General features: G+C 47.7%; 4 protein-coding genes across 4 annotated transcripts; all 4 read right to left on the bottom strand.

The window, feature by feature from the left end:
* Window positions 1-1,012: 1,012 nt before the first annotated feature.
* LOC130458458 (DNA-directed RNA polymerase II subunit RPB4-like) lies at window positions 1,013-1,757 on the bottom strand. The gene has a single exon (XM_056824223.1). The coding sequence runs from the start codon at window positions 1,604-1,606 to the stop codon at window positions 1,178-1,180; it is 429 nt and encodes a 142-aa protein (XP_056680201.1). The 5' UTR covers window positions 1,607-1,757; the 3' UTR covers window positions 1,013-1,177.
* A 5,916-nt stretch (window positions 1,758-7,673) lies between these two features.
* Window positions 7,674-8,114, bottom strand: LOC130458013 (DNA-directed RNA polymerase II subunit RPB4-like). Its single transcript, XM_056820907.1, has one exon. The coding sequence runs from the start codon at window positions 8,100-8,102 to the stop codon at window positions 7,674-7,676; it is 429 nt and encodes a 142-aa protein (XP_056676885.1). The 5' UTR covers window positions 8,103-8,114.
* Window positions 8,115-13,949: 5,835 nt separating this feature from the next.
* On the bottom strand, window positions 13,950-14,617 carry LOC130458012 (DNA-directed RNA polymerase II subunit RPB4-like). Its single transcript, XM_056820906.1, has one exon. It carries the CDS (start codon window positions 14,603-14,605, stop codon window positions 14,177-14,179), a length of 429 nt encoding a protein of 142 aa, XP_056676884.1. The 5' UTR covers window positions 14,606-14,617; the 3' UTR covers window positions 13,950-14,176.
* A 5,913-nt stretch (window positions 14,618-20,530) lies between these two features.
* Window positions 20,531-21,124, bottom strand: LOC130458011 (DNA-directed RNA polymerase II subunit RPB4-like). Its single transcript, XM_056820905.1, has one exon. The coding sequence runs from the start codon at window positions 21,122-21,124 to the stop codon at window positions 20,696-20,698; it is 429 nt and encodes a 142-aa protein (XP_056676883.1). The 3' UTR covers window positions 20,531-20,695.
* Window positions 21,125-21,199: the final 75 nt, after the last annotated feature.

Here is a 21,199-nt window from a genome sequence, read left to right as displayed (position 1 = left end):
ATTGCACAATTAACTAGACATCCACTATAGAATCTACCCCTGCCCCCTTTCGTTCTAGGATGACATCAAGTGGCAGTAACTAGATTTTGTAGCATGGGAGAAGCAAGTGCCAAAGATATTGGCATGACCTTTCAGAAACGGATGCTAAGTTTGGGGCCACACAAGTGCCCCAAATGGAGTTCATGGTGATGACTCCACCAGAATGAAATCTCATTCTCCGGTCTTCCCAGAGAACACCCTATGGTATAGAGCAGCTCTACACTGAATGGTATTTAAAATCTGGATCCGGGACTAGTTTCAACTCAGAGAGGACCCTGTCCCAAGGCAGCTGTCAGAATAAATCCCACAAATGCCCTCCTGCTCCAGAACCTTGCAGCCTTCAGGATATACCAGGGGCCACACTGAGCCTCCTCAACCAGGCCTCTTTTGACCTTATGATTGTACAGTGATGCCCCCCCCAACTGCTAGGATTTTCTCCATCTTCTTCCCTCTGTATTTCTTGGACAAATGAACTCCATGGTGCTTCAAAATGACAAGCTGTTCGGTTGTTCTGCTCCTTCAGAATTTCAAACACTTAGGAATAGGTTCCCTTTGATTTTTCCTTTTTAGGTTTAGGTTTAGGAGACCCCACTCTCTGTCTTAGTCATGCTGTTTGTCCATATTCTAATCTGGGTTGATATTTCAAAATGGCTTGAAATTCAAACCAGAAATGTGAATGTAAACGGAGTGCCAAATTCAGTGATATAAGGCAGTCACGAATATGCCACAGGTGTTTCCTGGCTAAATTCTGCCACTCAGTCTTCCCCCTTCATCAATTCCATTGAAGAGGAGGGATGGAAAGGTGAAAGCAAGCACCTAGACTCTGGTCCAATACCTCCCCTGGAAACCCTTCATTAGAGGAAATCATCCCCAAGTCCCTTGGAGATTCAAGTGGCACTCCTGGCCTTTGGCACAGGTCAAACATTCCAAAGGTCAAAAAGAATCCTAACTGGTCAGGAGTTTGCATGACATGTGGATGCAAGGGGACTCTGCATGGCCTTGTCCCTAGGAGGCTCGACCAGCTTTTGTGACTGACATTTCTGAATAGTCTCTGGAGAGAGTTGGAGTTCTTCTTAGTTGCAGAAGACTTCTGGGAAATTTCCTCTTTGGTGTTCACTGAAGGGCTGGGTTCCTGCTCTTAATACTGGAAGCTCCTCTTGGTCTGAATATCATCAAGGACCTCTTGCAAGTCTTCATCTTCCAATCGACCGGCTAGGCTTGGAATCAGAGCCTTGGCCTCCTCTGCTGTCTCAGGACAAAGGTTTGCTAAAGCAGCCAACTCAAACTTGTGGAGCTTCTTCTGGAGTAACAAGCCCCGAACACTAGCAATGGTTTCCCTGTTTTGAAAACGACTAAAACGGGCAGCATAATCTAAAGTTTTCCAGAAAACCACTGGAAGTTCTCGAGCATCCTGCCCACTTTCATGCTGTTGCTTTCGATGCTCTAGCAGCATGTGGACTTCTGAATTGAGGAGAGTTTGTGCTGTTTCAAACTCTCTGGGAAAGACAAGCTGCGAGGCTTCTTCCTCCACATGGCCAGCACCAGGGTCTCTCCCTCCAGCAGCCATCACCCTCTTTCTCTGCCCCAAAGGCAGGGCTGCAAGCAGAAGTGTGCCCTGAGGGAAGGAGGGGACTTGCCCCAGTTAGTCAAGAATTTGAGGAAATTCTGTTGTCGCCGATATTCTATCTCAAGCCAGAAATTTCTGTACAAAATAGAGGAAGCCTTAAAGTAAAAAAAGTGAAGGAGATAGAAAAGTTCTTTATCCTCTCTGTCTCTGTCTCTGTCTCTGTCTCTGTCTGTCTCTCTCTAGCCAGGAGAGTATCTGCACAAGAGTGACTCAAGTCCCAGGAGCCTTGGGTTCTTATGGTGCTTTTTTGTGCCCGCCCCTCTTCACGGGGGCCAATCACAGTTTTCAAACTGTCTAGCCCTGCCCAGAGGGCAGTGCTTGTGGGAACCAGTTCTCCCCTTCTGGAGGGGTGGCTACACATCAAGAGGGTTCACACCTTCCTGGCTGCCTGGGTTTCTGAAGGTGTGAACTCTGCTCAGAGGATGCACAAGTTTGGCACTGACTTAGTAGGGTGCAGCTCTAAGTGACTTGGGACTTCTCCATGACCCTGGTAGCTTGTCACCCAGGACTAGGGAGGGTCTTCAATCTCTTGCTGATTCCCTTCCAAAGTAGACAAAGGAGAGTTGATCCCTTCTTCACAATGTAAGCAGGGCTACCTCAGTTAGGTTAACTCAGAAGAGGCAAAGGGAAGAAAGGATTCCCTTTCCCAAGTGTAAACTCAGAGAGACCAAAGTGTTCCCTTTAAAAGTGGCAAACAGGATGGCTCTGTTGGGCCAAGGTTTGCCATTGACCACCCCCCAGGAACTTGATTCAGCTAGAAGAGCACAGGAAGAACCTGGCCTCACTCTTCTGCCTCAGCCCAAGATGTCCAGGTTTTCTGAAAAAAAAAAATTCAATATTTGGGGGTGACAATTTGGAGGACTGCATGGGCTTCGCTTTAGATGGAAAGAGTTGGTCTTTTTCAGCCTAAGGACTCGTGTGGTGCTGGGTAAAGCCCTTTCCTTCCACTCTTCTGGCCTTTGAGTCTTTTCTGACTATTTTCCTGGAGGAGAATTTTAGAGACCTCGTATGTCTCTAGTAGGCCTGGTGCTAGCACAGCAAGCATGCCAAGACAAGCCTCAGTTTCTCATGGGAAAACTTGGGGCCACAGCAACTCTTGTAAGGTTCGTTTCTGTTGTATCATGGCCAGATAGCCTTGGACCCTCACAAAGGAGGTTTCCTCTAGAGCTCAGCTCCCATTCTGGCCAACCAAGGGACACATAGGATTTCAATCCACATTGAAGTGACTACTCTGTTTCAGACACTGTGCTAGGCAATGAGATACCTTGATCTGAGAGTCTGGATACCCTGAGGCCTGTGGTTCCTGCCTCTCAATCTGAGTCCTGTCCTCAGGTTGCCCATATTCCCCACCATGTTTTTTGTCCTTTTCTTTTTCACATTTCAAGGTGGTCTCCTGATAAGCACCTGTTTTACATTCCAGATACATGAGAGTACCCTAAACTGGACAGTTCACTCCAAGGTTCCCGTTGGAGCCGACTCCAAGCCTGCTGCCCTGTTATTTCATGACAAGTAATGGTCATTGAATGACCCAGTGGAACTGCTTGTCAACACCTGGAAGAGAAAGGGAAGGGGGGAGGGAGGCATGAATCTTGTAAGGGAGGAAAATGTTGTGAAAACTTCATATCAAAAAGTGGAACTGAGCATTTCCTGTTGTATTATAGCTCCACTTGATTACTTCCCTTGTCTGGAGTGGGGATTTTGGGGTGTCTGCATATAACAAGATATACCCCCCCCTTACCGCTCAAACAATTGGGCCAAGATGAGATGCCCACAAATGTGGTTTCATTGCTTACTCAAAGGATGGGGACACTGTGCTTCAAGGAGACCCCAAGATTTACAAGTGAACTCCCAATTCAAAAGAAACTCATCCAATATCCTCTTCCTATGCAAAAGATTCCTCATTAAGAGCTTTTGTGAGAAGAGACTGGGAAGGGGAAAGGAGAAGGGAGAGTGAAACTGTTATCTAATGATTCCAATCATCTCCATTTGGTGTTTCAGGAAGAGTGATCTAATGTCCCTACTGATAACCAAAACTATATTGAAGACACTCATTTCTTACTGGCTCCATACACCCCTCATTTCTCATTAATGAACAGGGATGTCAACAGGAGACTTTGGAAAGTTCATTTACTGGGGCTCCCACGTATGAATTTGTTTCTATTCTTCCCTGTGGAAACTGTTTTCTCTGGTGATTTTTCTTGGGCTGACACAATGTGAGAGCTTTTAAACAGAGCACATTATTGAACACCAGAAAATTCATACTGGAGAGAAACCTAGTGAATGTACTGACTGTGGGAAATCCTTCAAGTACTGCTCATTTCTTACTCAGCATCAGTACTGAAAGTGGAGCCAAGCCCTATGAACACTCTGAATGTGAACAAAACATTCAAATACCTCGTGGTCCTTCCATCAGAACTCATACTGAAGAGAATCATTGATGTGTATAGTGAAGGAGGCAAAACCTTCTGACAGGTCAGCCATGGATTTCCATTAGGTTTCCAAAGGAGGAAAACCATGAGGGTCGTGAATGTGGGAGAGCTTTCTAAGAGAAGTTTGCTCTTCTCTCCCATCAGAAAACACTTGAAAGGAAATTTAGTAAATGTACTGAATGTGGGAGAGTCTTCAGACTACCATGAATGGGGGGGGGGGGAAGTTAACTTGGATTTCTTTTCTTAAATACCCGAATGTAGGTGAAATTTGCCCAGGTGGCTATGATGTTGTTTGTTCTGTGAGTAAAAGAAGACGTTGTAGTTGCAGGGAATGTGACCACCATTAGACTGCTGCTAGCCCTACAGGTTCAAGTAGCATGGAACTCTAGTTCTGTGTGTGTAGAAAAATGGCCACTTTTTGTTTTATAATATGGAAGACTGTTTTCATTTCAGTTTATTCAATTACATGTGGAAACAATTTTTGATTTTCCATTTAGAAATCAGATTCTTTCCCTCCCCGTCCCCCAGGCAATAAAGAGTCAGATATGAGCTATAGCCATGCTTTCATAAGAGGTTTCCCTATTGCTGAATCCGTGAGAGAAGATGCACATCACCCTTCCAGTCAGGTCTCAGCAAATGAAGTGGAAGATGGCATACTCTGATCTACCATCCGATTCCAAAAATTCATTGCTTGGGTGTTGATCGTATTTTTCCATCCTGAGTCCCTTGGGAATGCCTTGGAAACTTTGCTGATGATTTAATCCTTCAGAGTTGATCACTATTCAAAATTTCTGTTCCTGTATAGTGTCCTTCCAGTCATCAGTTTACATGATATCAGTTCACATCTTTTCCTAGACTTTTCTGTGCTCATCCTATTCATGTTCTAGGGCACAATGGTATCCATTTTGACAATATCGGGGACTTCCTGGTAAAGGTGGCTCCCTTCCTCTCCTCAGACCCAATGGCACAGATGACCTCAAACCTCCCCTCCCCCAGCCCCAGAAAAGACACCATCCTCATAAGAAGGGAGAGGCCCCACACCAAGGCTCAGCAGTGAAGGTAGGTGGGACTCTGTCATTTCCCCAATCTAAGGGAATGAAAAGCTGACCCACCCTCCCCGAGCCACCACACCAAGGGAGCCAGAGTTGAAGTCAGCACTGGCCAGAATCCACCAGTGAGGGAGGGGCTGCCCAGGACTGAACAAGGGGCAGCCCCAGGTCTGGGGACCTGACCAAGACCACCAAGGACCTAGTCCTGTGTGAGTAGAAACAGGGGAAAGGGCAGCAGGTGGGCAAGGGGAGCTCAGATCTCTGGCTCAGAGAAGTAGTGTGCTCTAATCAAGGAGTGTGTGAAGGGATCCCCTGAAGTGAGCCAGGGGCACCCACAGGTCTTGGGAGTGAACTGAGACTACCAAAGGCCTACAGGTGAGAGCAGGAACAGCCGAAAACCCCGGCAGGCACCTGTTGGAGAGGAGCATTTTGGTTTCTTCCTGCCCCCACTCAGGTCTTTCCACCCCTGGCTGAGCTCCTTCTGAACCTCCTCTTCTTGGGAGTCAAGCCCAGGGAAATCTTGCCCTGACTGAGCGGTCCCTTCTGAGCCAGAGGCTCCCCCAGCAGCCTGGCCTTTTCTCCCCTTAGCTTCAATTGGCTGAATGGTACCTTGTGCCTTCCTGGCCAGGCCTTTCCCTGCACCAGAAGCCATCTTCTGCAAAAGCGTGTGTCCAATTCCTTTGGTGTGCCTTGCCCAGCTGCCCGGGTCTGTGAAAGGTTTGGCTCCTCCCACCCAGCCTTTCTGGCTGGCTGGACAATCCCCAGCTGCTTGTCACTTCTGTGGGCCCAAATCTTGAGGCCAGTCCAGCTGCTTCACGGGCCTCTCTTGCTCCTCGGAATCCTCCTGCTCTGCTTGCTTCAGGCCAGCTCCAATGAAATTCACCGGGAGTCCAAAGGTCTCTGGAGGGAGCCATGGCCTGCAGAGCTGGGCCTCTCCTGCTCAGCCCATACTCCCTCTGTGGCCTCCTCCTTGGTCTGCCCATGACGCTGCCGCTTGGGCTGGAATGCATTCTGGAGGTCCCAATCAGGGATCTCAAAGTTCTCCATCTCATCTTCTTCCTCATCCATGGCTCCTTCACCCTGTCTCTAGAGATGGGACAGCCACATGGTGGCAGCCTCTCTGGGGGACTTGGAAGGGCCCTCCCTGACAACTGTGCCACCCGCCGGCACCCCCCCACCACCCCCAGCTTCCGCCTGACCTACAAATGCTTCTTTGGCTCCTTCAGGGTCCATCTCTAGCAATATGTTCTTCAAGTGTATCATGTCTCTCTCTCGAGACGGGAAAATTACTAGCTAGTCAATAATTTTTGGAATAGAAAAATAATTTGATTTCCTTGGACTGTCTACTGCCTAGGAATTGCACAATTAACTAGACATCCACTATAGAATCTACCCTGCCCCCTTTCGTTCTAGGATGACATCAAGTGGCAGTAACTAGATTTTGTAGCATGGGAGAAGCAAGTGCCAAAGATATTGGCATGACCTTTCAGAAACGGATGCTAAGTTTGGGGCCACACAAGTGCCCCAAATGGAGTTCATGGTGATGACTCCACCAGAATGAAATCTCATTCTCCGGTCTTCCCAGAGAACACCCTATGGTATAGAGCAGCTCTACACTGAATGGTATTTAAAATCTGGATCCGGGACTAGTTTCAACTCAGAGAGGACCCTGTCCCAAGGCAGCTGTCAGAATAAATCCCACAAATGCCCTCCTGCTCCAGAACCTTGCAGCCTTCAGGATATACCAGGGGCCACACTGAGCCTCCTCAACCAGGCCTCTTTTGACCTTATGATTGTACAGTGATGCCCCCCCAACTGCTAGGATTTTCTCCATCTTCTTCCCTCTGTATTTCATGGACTAATGAACTCCATGGTGCTTCAAAATGACAAGCTGTTCGGTTGTTCTGCTCCTTCAGAATTTCAAACACTTAGGAATAGGTTCCCTTTGATTTTTCCTTTTTAGGTTTAGGTTTAGGAGACACCACTCTGTCTTAGTCATGCTGTTTGTCCATATTCTAATCTGGGTTGACATTTCAAAATGGCTTGACATTCAAACCAGAAATGTGAATGTAAACGGAGTGCCAAATTCAGTGATATAAGGCAGTCACGAATATGCCACAGGTGTTTCCTGGCTAAATTCTGCCACTCAGTCTTCCCCCTTCATCAATTCCATTGAAGAGGAGGGATGGAAAGGTGAAAGCAAGCACCTAGACTCTGGTCCAATACCTCCCCTGGAAACCCTTCATTAGAGGAAATCATCCCCAAGTCCCTTGGAGATTCAAGTGGCACTCCTGGCCTTTGGCACAGGTCAAACATTCCAAAGGTCAAAAAGAATCCTAACTGGTCAGGAGTTTGCATGACATGTGGATGCAAGGGGACTCTGCATGGCCTTGTCCCTAGGAGGCTCGACCAGCTTTTGTGACTGACATTTCTGAATAGTCTCTGGAGAGAGTTGGAGTTCTTCTTAGTTGCAGAAGACTTCTGGGAAATTTCCTCTTTGGTGTTCACTGAAGGGCTGGGTTCCTGCTCTTAATACTGGAAGCTCCTCTTGGTCTGAATATCATCAAGGACCTCTTCCAAGTCTTCATCTTCCAATCGACCGGCTAGGCTTGGAATCAGAGCCTTGGCCTCCTCTGCTGTCTCAGGACAAAGGTTTGCTAAAGCAGCCACCTCAAACTTGTGGAGCTTCTTCTGGAGTAACAAGCCCCGAACACTAGCAATGGTTTCCCTGTTTTGAAAACGACTAAAACGGGCAGCATAATCTAAAGTTTTCCAGAAAACCACTGGAAGTTCTCGTGCATCCTGCCCACTTTCATGCTGTTGCTTTCGATGCTCTAGCAGCATGTGGACTTCTGAATTGAGGAGAGTTTGTGCTGTTTCAAACTCTCTGGGAAAGACAAGCTGCGAGGCTTCTTCCTCCACATGGCCAGCACCAGGGTCTCTCCCTCCAGCAGCCATCACCCTCTTTCTCTGCCCCAAAGGCAGGGCTGCAAGCAGAAGTGTGCCCTGAGGGAAGGAGGGCACTTGCCCCAGTTAGTCAAGAATTTGAGGAAATTCTGTTGTCGCCGATATTCTATCTCAAGCCAGAAATTTCTGTACAAAATAGAGGAAGCCTTAAAGTAAAAAAAGTGAAGGAGATAGAAAAGTTCTTTATCCTCTCTGTCTCTGTCTCTGTCTCTGTCTCTGCCTCTGTCTGTCTCTCTCTAGCCAGGAGAGTATCTGCACAAGAGTGACTCAAGTCCCAGGAGCCTTGGGTTCTTATGGTGCTTTTTTGTCCCCGCCCCTCTTCACAGGGGCCAATCACAGTTTTCAAACTGTCTAGCCCTGCCCAGAGGGCAGTGCTTGTGGGAACCAGTTCTCCCCTTCTGGAGGGGTGGCTACACATCAAGAGGGTTCACACCTTCCTGGCTGCCTGGGTTTCTGAAGGTGTGAACTCTGCTCAGAGGATGCACAAGTTTGGCACTGACTTAGTAGGGTGCAGCTCTAAGTGACTTGGGACTTCTCCATGACCCTGGTAGCTTGTCACCCAGGACTAGGGAGGGTCTTCAATCTCTTGCTGATTCCCTTCCAAAGTAGACAAAGGAGAGTTGATCCCTTCTTCACAATGTAAGCAGGGCTACCTCAGTTAGGTTAACTCAGAAGAGGCAAAGGGAAGAAAGGATTCCCTTTCCCAAGTGTAAACTCAGAGAGACCAAAGTGTTCCCTTTAAAAGTGGCAAACAGGATGGCTCTGTTGGGCCAAGGTTTGCCATTGACCACCCCCCAGGAACTTGATTCAGCTAGAAGAGCACAGGAAGAACCTGGCCTCACTCTTCTGCCTCAGCCCAAGATGTCCAGGTTTTCTGAAAAAAAAAAAATTCAATATTTGGGGGTGACAGAATTTGGAGGACTGCATGGGCTTCGCTTTAGATGGAAAGAGTTGGTGTTTTTCAGCCTAAGGACTCGTGTGGTGCTGGGTAAAGCCCTTTCCTTCCACTCTTCTGGCCTTTGAGTCTTTTCTGACTATTTTCCTGGAGGAGAATTTTAGAGACCTCGTATGTCTCTAGTAGGCCTGGTGCTAGCACAGCAAGCATGCCAAGACAAGCCTCAGTTTCTCATGGGAAAACTTGGGGCCACAGCAACTCTTGTAAGGTTCGTTTCTGTTGTATCATGGCCAGATAGCCTTGGACCCTCACAAAGGAGGTTTCCTCTAGAGCTCAGCTCCCATTCTGGCCAACCAAGGGACACATAGGATTTCAATCCACATTGAAGTGACTACTCTGTTTCAGACACTGTGCTAGGCAATGAGATACCTTGATCTGAGAGTCTGGATACCCTGAGGCCTGTGGTTCCTGCCTCTCAATCTGAGTCCTGTCCTCAGGTTGCCCATATTCCCCACCATGTTTTTTGTCCTTTTCTTTTTCACATTTCAAGGTGGTCTCCTGATAAGCACCTGTTTTACATTCCAGATACATGAGAGTACCCTAAACTGGACAGTTCACTCCAAGGTTCCCGTTGGAGCCGACTCCAAGCCTGCTGCCCTGTTATTTCATGACAAGTAATGGTCATTGAATGACCCAGTGGAACTGCTTGTCAACACCTGGAAGAGAAAGGGAAGGGGGGAGGGAGGCATGAATCTTGTAAGGAAGGAAAATATTCTGAAAACTTCATATCAAAAAGTGGAACTGAGCATTTCCTGTTGTATTATAGCTCCCCTTGATTACTTCCCTTGTCTGGAGTGGGGATTTTGGGGTGTCTGCATATAACAAGATATACCCCCCCCTTACCGCTCAAACAATTGGGCCAAGAGGAGATGCCCACAAATGTGGTTTCATTGCTTACTCAAAGGATGGGGACACTGTGCTTCAAGGAGACCCCAAGATTTACAAGTGAACTCCCAATTCAAAAGAAACTCATCCAATATCCTCTTCCTATGCAAAAGATTCCTCATTAAGAGCTTTTGTGAGAAGAGACTGGGAAGGGGAAAGGAGAAGGGAGAGTGAAACTGTTATCTAATGATTCCAATCATCTCCATTTGGTGTTTCAGGAAGAGTGATCTAATGTCCCTACTGATAACCAAAACTATATTGAAGACACTCATTTCTTAGTGGCTCCATACACCCCTCATTTCTCATTAATGAACAGGGATGTCAACAGGAGACTTTGGAAAGTTCATTTACTGGGGCTCCCACATAGGAATTTGTTTCTATTCTTCCCTGTGGAAACTGTTTTCTCTGGTGATTTTTCTTGGGCTGACACAATGTGAGAGCTTTTAAACAGAGCACATTATTGAACACCAGAAAATTCATACTGGAGAGAAACCTAGTGAATGTACTGACTGTGGGAAATCCTTCAAGTACTGCTCATTTCTTACTCAGCATCAGTACTGAAAGTGGAGCCAAGCCCTATGAACACTCTGAATGTGAACAAAACGTTCAAATACCTCGTGGTCCTTCCATCAGAACTCATACTGAAGAGAATCATTGATGTGTATAGTGAAGGTGGCAAAACCTTCTGACAGGTCAGCCATGGATTTCCATCAGGATTCCAAAGGAGGAAAACCATGAGGGTAGTGAATGTGGGAGAGCTTTCTAAGAGAAGTTTGCTCTTCTCACCCATCAGAAAACACTTGAAAGGAAATTTAGTAAATGTACTGAATGTGGGAGAGTCTTCAGACTACCATGAATGGGGGGGGGAAGTTAACTTGGATTTCTTTTCTTAAATACCCGAATCTAGGTGAAATTTGCCCAGGTGGCTATGATGTTGTTTGTTCTGTGAGTAAAAGAAGACATTGTAGTTGCAGGGAATGTGACCACCATTAGACTGCTGCTAGCCCTACAGGTTCAAGTAGCATGGTACTCTAGTTCTGTGTGTGTAGAAAAATGGCCACTTTTTGTTTTTTAATATGGAAGACTGTTTTCATTTCAGTTTATTCAATTACATGTGGAAACAATTTTTGATTTTCCATTTAGAAATCAGATTCTTTCCCTCCCCGTCCCCCAGGCAATAAAGAGTCAGATATGAGCTATAGCCATGCTTTCATAAGAGATTTCCCTATTGCTGAATCCGTGAGAGAAGATGCACATCACCCTTCCAGTCAGGTCTCAGCAAATGAAGTGGAAGATGGCATACTCTGATCTACCATCCGATTCCAAAAATTCATTGCTTGGGTGTTGATCGTATTTTTCCATCCTGAGTCCCTTGGGAATGCCTTGGAAACTTTGCTGATGATTTAATCCTTCAGAGTTGATCACTATTCAAAATTTCTGTTCCTGTATAGTGTCCTTCCAGTCATCAGTTTACATGATATCAGTTCACATCTTTTCCTAGACTTTTCTGTGCTCATCCTATTCATGTTCTAGGGCACAATGGTATCCATTTTGACATTATCGGGGACTTCCTGGTAAAGGTGGCTCCCTTCCTCTCCTCAGACCCAATGGCACAGATGACCTCAAACCTCCCCTCCCCCACCCCCAGAAAAGACACCATCCTCATAAGAAGGGAGAGGCCCCACACCAAGGCTCAGCAGTGAAGGTAGGTGGGACTCTGTCATTTCCCCAATCTAAGGGAATGAAAAGCTGACCCACCCTCCCCCAGCCACCACACCAAGGGAGCCAGAGTTGAAGTCAGCACTGGCCAGAATCCACCAGTGAGGGAGGGGCTGCCCAGGACTGAACAAGGGGCAGCCCAAGGTCTGGGGACCTGACCAAGACCACCAAGGACCTAGTCCTGTGTGAGTAGAAACAGGGGAAAGGGCAGCAGGTGGGCAAGGGGAGCTCAGATCTCTGGCTCAGAGAAGTAGTGTGCTCTAATCAAGGAGTGTGTGAAGGGATCCCCTGAAGTGAGCCAGGGGCACCCACAGGTCTTGGGAGTGAACTGAGACTACCAAAGGCCTACAGGTGAGAGCAGGAACAGCCGAAAACCCCGGCAGGCACCTGTTGGAGAGGAGCATTTTGGTTTCTTCCTGCCCCCACTCAGGTCTTTCCACCCCTGGCTGAGCTCCTTCTGAACCTCCTCTTCTTGGGAGTCAAGCCCAGGGAAATCTTGCACTGACTGAGCGGTCCCTTCTGAGCCAGAGGCTCCCCCAGCAGCCTGGCCTTTTCTCCCCTTAGCTTCAATTGGGTGAATGGTACCTTGTGCCTTCCTGGCCAGGCCTTTCCCTGCACCAGAAGCCATCTTCTGCAAAAGCGTGTGTCCAATTCCTTTGGTGTGCCTTGCCCAGCTGCCCGGGTCTGTGAAAGGTTTGGCTCCTCCCACCCAGCCTTTCTGGCTGGCTGGACAATCACCAGCTGCTTGTCACTTCTGTGGGCCCAAATCTTGAGGCCAGTCCAGCTGGTTCACGGGCCTCTCTTGCTCCTCGGAATCCTCCTGCTCTGCTTTCTTCAGGCCAGCTCCAATGAAATTCACCGGGAGTCCAAAGGTCTCTGGAGGGAGCCATGGCCTGCAGAGCTGGGCCTCTCCTGCTCAGCCCATACTCCCTCTGTGGCCTCCTCCTTGGTCTGCCCATGACGCTGCCCCTTGGGCTGGAATACATTCTGGAGGTCCCAATCAGGGATCTCAAAGTTCTCCATCTCATCTTCTTCCTCATCCATGGCTCCTTCACCCTGTCTCTAGAGATGGGACAGCCACATGGTGGCAGCCTCTCTGGGGGACTTGGAAGGGACCTCCCTGACAACTGTGCCACCCGCCGGCACCCCCCCCCCCACCCCCAGCTTCCGCCTGACCTACAAATGCTTCTTTGGCTCCCTCAGGGTCCATCTCTAGCAATATGTTCTTCAAGTGTATCATGTCTCTCTCTCGAGACGGGAAAATTACTAGCTAGTCAATAATTTTTGGAATAGAAAAATAATTTGATTTCCTTAGACTGTCTACTGCCTAGGAATTGCACAATTAACTAGACATCCACTATAGAATCTACCCTGCCCCCTTTCGTTCTAGGATGACATCAAGTGGCAGTAACTAGATTTTGTAGCATGGGAGAAGCAAGTGCCAAAGATATTGGCATGACCTTTCAGAAACGGATGCTAAGTTTGGGGCCACACAAGTGCCCCAAATGGAGTTCATGGTGATGACTCCACCAGAATGAAATCTCATTCTCCGGTCTTCCCAGAGAACACCCTATGGTATAGAGCAGCTCTACACTGAATGGTATTTAAAATCTGGATCCGGGACTAGTTTCAACTCAGAGAGGACCCTGTCCCAAGGCAGCTGTCAGAATAAATCCCACAAATGCCCTCCTGCTCCAGAACCTTGCAGCCTTCAGGATATACCAGGGGCCACACTGAGCCTCCTCAACCAGGCCTCTTTTGACCTTATGATTGTACAGTGATGCCCCCCCAACTGCTAGGATTTTCTCCATCTTCTTCCCTCTGTATTTCATGGACTAATGAACTCCATGGTGCTTCAAAATGACAAGCTGTTCGGTTGTTCTGCTCCTTCAGAATTTCAAACACTTAGGAATAGGTTCCCTTTGATTTTTCCTTTTTAGGTTTAGGTTTAGGAGACACCACTCTGTCTTAGTCATGCTGTTTGTCCATATTCTAATCTGGGTTGACATTTCAAAATGGCTTGACATTCAAACCAGAAATGTGAATGTAAACGGAGTGCCAAATTCAGTGATATAAGGCAGTCACGAATATGCCACAGGTGTTTCCTGGCTAAATTCTGCCACTCAGTCTTCCCCCTTCATCAATTCCATTGAAGAGGAGGGATGGAAAGGTGAAAGCAAGCACCTAGACTCTGGTCCAATACCTCCCCTGCAAACCCTTCATTAGAGGAAATCATCCCCAAGTCCCTTGGAGATTCAAGTGGCACTCCTGGCCTTTGGCACAGGTCAAACATTCCAAAGGTCAAAAAGAATCCTAACTGGTCAGGAGTTTGCATGACATGTGGATGCAAGGGGACTCTGCATGGCCTTGTCCCTAGGAGGCTCGACCAGCTTTTGTGACTGACATTTCTGAATAGTCTCTGGAGAGAGTTGGAGTTCTTCTTAGTTGCAGAAGACTTCTGGGAAATTTCCTCTTTGGTGTTCACTGAAGGGCTGGGTTCCTGCTCTTAATACTGGAAGCTCCTCTTGGTCTGAATATCATCAAGGACCTCTTGCAAGTCTTCATCTTCCAATCGACCGGCTAGGCTTGGAATCAGAGCCTTGGCCTCCTCTGCTGTCTCAGGACAAAGGTTTGCTAAAGCAGCCACCTCAAACTTGTGGAGCTTCTTCTGGAGTAACAAGCCCCGAACACTAGCAATGGTTTCCCTGTTTTGAAAACGACTAAAACGGGCAGCATAATCTAAAGTTTTCCAGAAAACCACTGGAAGTTCTCGTGCATCCTGCCCACTTTCATGCTGTTGCTTTCGATGCTCTAGCAGCATGTGGACTTCTGAATTGAGGAGAGTTTGTGCTGTTTCAAACTCTCTGGGAAAGACAAGCTGCGAGGCTTCTTCCTCCACATGGCCAGCACCAGGGTCTCTCCCTCCAGCAGCCATCACCCTCTTTCTCTGCCCCAAAGGCAGGGCTGCAAGCAGAAGTGTGCCCTGAGGGAAGGAGGGCACTTGCCCCAGTTAGTCAAGAATTTGAGGAAATTCTGTTGTCGCCGATATTCTATCTCAAGCCAGAAATTTCTGTACAAAATAGAGGAAGCCTTAAAGTAAAAAAAGTGAAGGAGATAGAAAAGTTCTTTATCCTCTCTGTCTCTGTCTCTGTCTCTGTCTCTGCCTCTGTCTCTGCCTCTGTCTGTCTCTCTCTAGCCAGGAGAGTATCTGCACAAGAGTGACTCAAGTCCCAGGAGCCTTGGGTTCTTATGGTGCTTTTTTGTCCCCGCCCCTCTTCACAGGGGCCAATCACAGTTTTCAAACTGTCTAGCCCTGCCCAGAGGGCAGTGCTTGTGGGAACCAGTTCTCCCCTTCTGGAGGGGTGGCTACACATCAAGAGGGTTCACACCTTCCTGGCTGCCTGGGTTTCTGAAGGTGTGAACTCTGCTCAGAGGATGCACAAGTTTGGCACTGACTTAGTAGGGTGCAGCTCTAAGTGACTTGGGACTTCTCCATGACCCTGGTAGCTTGTCACCCAGGACTAGGGAGGGTCTTCAATCTCTTGCTGATTCCCTTCCAAAGTAGACAAAGGAGAGTTGATCCCTTCTTCACAATGTAAGCAGGGCTACCTCAGTTAGGTTAACTCAGAAGAGGCAAAGGGAAGAAAGGATTCCCTTTCCCAAGTGTAAACTCAGAGAGACCAAAGTGTTCCCTTTAAAAGTGGCAAACAGGATGGCTCTGTTGGGCCAAGGTTTGCCATTGACCACCCCCCAGGAACTTGATTCAGCTAGAAGAGCACAGGAAGAACCTGGCCTCACTCTTCTGCCTCAGCCCAAGATGTCCAGGTTTTCTGAAAAAAAAAAAATTCAATATTTGGGGGTGACAGAATTTGGAGGACTGCATGGGCTTCGCTTTAGATGGAAAGAGTTGGTGTTTTTCAGCCTAAGGACTCGTGTGGTGCTGGGTAAAGCCCTTTCCTTCCACTCTTCTGGCCTTTGAGTCTTTTCTGACTATTTTCCTGGAGGAGAATTTTAGAGACCTCGTATGTCTCTAGTAGGCCTGGTGCTAGCACAGCAAGCATGCCAAGACAAGCCTCAGTTTCTCATGGGAAAACTTGGGGCCACAGCAACTCTTGTAAGGTTCGTTTCTGTTGTATCATGGCCAGATAGCCTTGGACCCTCACAAAGGAGGTTTCCTCTAGAGCTCAGCTCCCATTCTGGCCAACCAAGGGACACATAGGATTTCAATCCACATTGAAGTGACTACTCTGTTTCAGACACTGTGCTAGGCAATGAGATACCTTGATCTGAGAGTCTGGATACCCTGAGGCCTGTGGTTCCTGCCTCTCAATCTGAGTCCTGTCCTCAGGTTGCCCATATTCCCCACCATGTTTTTTGTCCTTTTCTTTTTCACATTTCAAGGTGGTCTCCTGATAAGCACCTGTTTTACATTCCAGATACATGAGAGTACCCTAAACTGGACAGTTCACTCCAAGGTTCCCGTTGGAGCCGACTCCAAGCCTGCTGCCCTGTTATTTCATGACAAGTAATGGTCATTGAATGACCCAGTGGAACTGCTTGTCAACACCTGGAAGAGAAAGGGAAGGGGGGAGGGAGGCATGAATCTTGTAAGGAAGGAAAATATTCTGAAAACTTCATATCAAAAAGTGGAACTGAGCATTTCCTGTTGTATTATAGCTCCCCTTGATTACTTCCCTTGTCTGGAGTGGGGATTTTGGGGTGTCTGCATATAACAAGATATACCCCCCCCTTACCGCTCAAACAATTGGGCCAAGAGGAGATGCCCACAAATGTGGTTTCATTGCTTACTCAAAGGATGGGGACACTGTGCTTCAAGGAGACCCCAAGATTTACAAGTGAACTCCCAATTCAAAAGAAACTCATCCAATATCCTCTTCCTATGCAAAAGATTCCTCATTAAGAGCTTTTGTGAGAAGAGACTGGGAAGGGGAAAGGAGAAGGGAGAGTGAAACTGTTATCTAATGATTCCAATCATCTCCATTTGGTGTTTCAGGAAGAGTGATCTAATGTCCCTACTGATAACCAAAACTATATTGAAGACACTCATTTCTTACTGGCTCCATACACCCCTCATTTCTCATTAATGAACAGGGATGTCAACAGGAGACTTTGGAAAGTTCATTTACTGGGGCTCCCACATAGGAATTTGTTTCTATTCTTCCCTGTGGAAACTGTTTTCTCTGGTGATTTTTCTTGGGCTGACACAATGTGAGAGCTTTTAAACAGAGCACATTATTGAACACCAGAAAATTCATACTGGAGAGAAACCTAGTGAATGTACTGACTGTGGGAAATCCTTCAAGTACTGCTCATTTCTTACTCAGCATCAGTACTGAAAGTGGAGCCAAGCCCTATGAACACTCTGAATGTGAACAAAACGTTCAAATACCTCGTGGTCCTTCCATCAGAACTCATACTGAAGAGAATCATTGATGTGTATAGTGAAGGTGGCAAAACCTTCTGACAGGTCAGCCATGGATTTCCATCAGGATTCCAAAGGAGGAAAACCATGAGGGTAGTGAATGTGGGAGAGCTTTCTAAGAGAAGTTTGCTCTTCTCACCCATCAGAAAACACTTGAAAGGAAATTTAGTAAATGTACTGAATGTGGGAGAGTCTTCAGACTACCATGAATGGGGGGGGGAAGTTAACTTGGATTTCTTTTCTTAAATACCCGAATCTAGGTGAAATTTGCCCAGGTGGCTATGATGTTGTTTGTTCTGTGAGTAAAAGAAGACATTGTAGTTGCAGGGAATGTGACCACCATTAGACTGCTGCTAGCCCTACAGGTTCAAGTAGCATGGTACTCTAGTTCTGTGTGTGTAGAAAAATGGCCACTTTTTGTTTTTTAATATGGAAGACTGTTTTCATTTCAGTTTATTCAATTACATGTGGAAACAATTTTTGATTTTCCATTTAGAAATCAGATTCTTTCCCTCCCCGTCCCCCAGGCAATAAAGAGTCAGATATGAGCTATAGCAATGCTTTCATAAGAGGTTTCCCTATTGCTGAATCCGTGAGGGAAGATGCACATCACCCTTCCAGTCAGGTCTCAGCAAATGAAGTGGAAGATGGCATACTCTGATCTACCATCCGATTCCAAAAATTCATTGCTTGGGTGTTGATCGTATTTTTCCATCCTGAGTCCCTTGGGAATGCCTTGGAAACTTTGCTGATGATTTAATCCTTCAGAGTTGATCACTATTCAAAATTTCTGTTCCTGTATAGTGTCCTTCCAGTCATCAGTTTACATGATATCAGTTCACATCTTTTCCTAGACTTTTCTGTGCTCATCCTATTCATGTTCTAGGGCACAATGGTATCCATTTTGACATTATCGGGGACTTCCTGGTAAAGGTGGCTCCCTTCCTCTCCTCAGACCCAATGGCACAGATGACCTCAAACCTCCCCTCCCCCACCCCCAGAAAAGACACCATCCTCATAAGAAGGGAGAGGCCCCACACCAAGGCTCAGCAGTGAAGGTAGGTGGGACTCTGTCATTTCCCCAATCTAAGGGAATGAAAAGCTGACCCACCCTCCCCCAGCCACCACACCAAGGGAGCCAGAGTTGAAGTCAGCACTGGCCAGAATCCACCAGTGAGGGAGGGGCTGCCCAGGACTGAACAAGGGGCAGCCCAAGGTCTGGGGACCTGACCAAGACCACCAAGGACCTAGTCCTGTGTGAGTAGAAACAGGGGAAAGGGCAGCAGGTGGGCAAGGGGAGCTCAGATCTCTGGCTCAGAGAAGTAGTGTGCTCTAATCAAGGAGTGTGTGAAGGGATCCCCTGAAGTGAGCCAGGGGCACCCACAGGTCTTGGGAGTGAACTGAGACTACCAAAGGCCTACAGGTGAGAGCAGGAACAGCCGAAAACCCCGGCAGGCACCTGTTGGAGAGGAGCATTTTGGTTTCTTCCTGCCCCCACTCAGGTCTTTCCACCCCTGGCTGAGCTCCTTCTGAACCTCCTCTTCTTGGGAGTCAAGCCCAGGGAAATCTTGCACTGACTGAGCGGTCCCTTCTGAGCCAGAGGCTCCCCCAGCAGCCTGGCCTTTTCTCCCCTTAGCTTCAATTGGGTGAATGGTACCTTGTGCCTTCCTGGCCAGGCCTTTCCCTGCACCAGAAGCCATCTTCTGCAAAAGCGTGTGTCCAATTCCTTTGGTGTGCCTTGCCCAGCTGCCCGGGTCTGTGAAAGGTTTGGCTCCTCCCACCCAGCCTTTCTGGCTGGCTGGACAATCACCAGCTGCTTGTCACTTCTGTGGGCCCAAATCTTGAGGCCAGTCCAGCTGGTTCACGGGCCTCTCTTGCTCCTCGGAATCCTCCTGCTCTGCTTTCTTCAGGCCAGCTCCAATGAAATTCACCGGGAGTCCAAAGGTCTCTGGAGGGAGCCATGGCCTGCAGAGCTGGGCCTCTCCTGCTCAGCCCATACTCCCTCTGTGGCCTCCTCCTTGGTCTGCCCATGACGCTGCCCCTTGGGCTGGAATACATTCTGGAGGTCCCAATCAGGGATCTCAAAGTTCTCCATCTCATCTTCTTCCTCATCCATGGCTCCTTCACCCTGTCTCTAGAGATGGGACAGCCACATGGTGGCAGCCTCTCTGGGGGACTTGGAAGGGACCTCCCTGACAACTGTGCCACCCGCCGGCACCCCCCCCCCCACCCCCAGCTTCCGCCTGACCTACAAATGCTTCTTTGGCTCCCTCAGGGTCCATCTCTAGCAATATGTTCTTCAAGTGTATCATGTCTCTCTCTCGAGACGGGAAAATTACTAGCTAGTCAATAATTTTTGGAATAGAAAAATAATTTGATTTCCTTAGACTGTCTACTGCCTAGGAATTGCACAATTAACTAGACATCCACTATAGAATCTACCCCTGCCCCCTTTCGTTCTAGAATGACATCAAGTGGCAGTAACTAGATTTTGTAGCATGGGAGAAGCAAGTGCCAAAGATATTGGCATGACCTTTCAGAAACGGATGCTAAGTTTGGGGCCACACAAGTGCCCCAAATGGAGTTCATGGTGATGACTCCACCAGAATGAAATCTCATTCTCCGGTCTTCCCAGAGAACACCCTATGGTATAGAGCAGCTCTACACTGAATGGTATTTAAAATCTGGATCCGGGACTAGTTTCAACTCAGAGAGGACCCTGTCCCAAGGCAGCTGTCAGAATAAATCCCACAAATGCCCTCCTGCTCCAGAACCTTGCAGCCTTCAGGATATACCAGGGGCCACACTGAGCCTCCTCAACCAGGCCTCTTTTGACCTTATGATTGTACAGTGATGCCCCCCCCAACTGCTAGGATTTTCTCCATCTTCTTACCTCTGTATTTCTTGGACAAATGAATTCCATGGTGCTTCAAAATGACAAGCTGTTCGGTTGTTCTGCTCCTTCAGAATTTCAAACACTTAGGAATAGGTTCCCTTTGATTTTTCCTTTTTAGGTTTAGGTTTAGGAGACCCCACTCTCTGTCTTAGTCATGCTGTTTGTCCATATTCTAATCTGGGTTGATATTTCAAAATGGCTTGACATTCAAACCAGAAATGTGAATGTAAATGGAGTGCCAAATTCAGTGATATAAGGCAGTCACGAATATGCCACAGGTGTTTCCTGGCTAAATTCTGCCACTCAGTCTTCCCCCTTCATCAATTCCATTGAAGAGGAGGGATGGAAAGGTGAAAGCAAGCACCTAGACTCTGGTCCAATACCTCCCCTGGAAACCCTTCATTAGAGGAAATCATCCCCAAGTCCCTTGGAGATTCAAGTGGCACTCCTGGCCTTTGGCACAGGTCAAACATTCCAAAGGTCAAAAAGAATCCTAACTGGTCAGGAGTTTGCATGACATGTGGATGCAAGGGGACTCTGCATGGCCTTGTCCCTAGGAGGCTCGACCAGCTTTTGTGACTGACATTTCTGAATAGTCTCTGGAGAGAGTTGGAGTTCTTCTTAGTTGCAGAAGACTTCTGGGAAATTTCCTCTTTGGTGTTCACTGAAGGGCTGGGTTCCTGCTCTTAATACTGGAAGCTCCTCTTGGTCTGAATATCATCAAGGACCTCTTGCAAGTCTTCATCTTCCAATCGACCGGCTAGGCTTGGAATCAGAGCCTTGGCCTCCTCTGCTGTCTCAGGACAAAGGTTTGCTAAAGCAGCCACCTCAAACTTGTGGAGCTTCTTCTGGAGTAACAAGCCCCGAACACTAGCAATGGTTTCCCTGTTTTGAAAACGACTAAAACGGGCAGCATAATCTAAAGTTTTCCAGAAAACTACTGGAAGTCCTCGTGCATCCTGCCCACTTTCATGCTGTTGCTTTCGATGCTCTAGCAGCATGTGGACTTCTGAATTGAGGAGAGTTTGTGCTGTTTCAAACTCTCTGGGAAAGACAAGCTGCGAGGCTTCTTCCTCCACATGGCCAGCACCAGGGTCTCTCCCTCCAGCAGCCATCACTCTCTTTCTCTGTCCCAAAGGCAGGGCTGCAAGCAGAAGTGTGCCCTGAGGGAAGGAGGGGACTTGCCCCAG

This window comes from Monodelphis domestica, chromosome 3, assembly GCF_027887165.1.
Source record: "Monodelphis domestica isolate mMonDom1 chromosome 3, mMonDom1.pri, whole genome shotgun sequence".
NCBI classification, from domain to species: domain Eukaryota; kingdom Metazoa; phylum Chordata; class Mammalia; order Didelphimorphia; family Didelphidae; genus Monodelphis; species Monodelphis domestica.
Note: the sequence above shows the minus strand (reverse complement) of the source record. Positions and strands in the feature narration are given on the sequence as shown.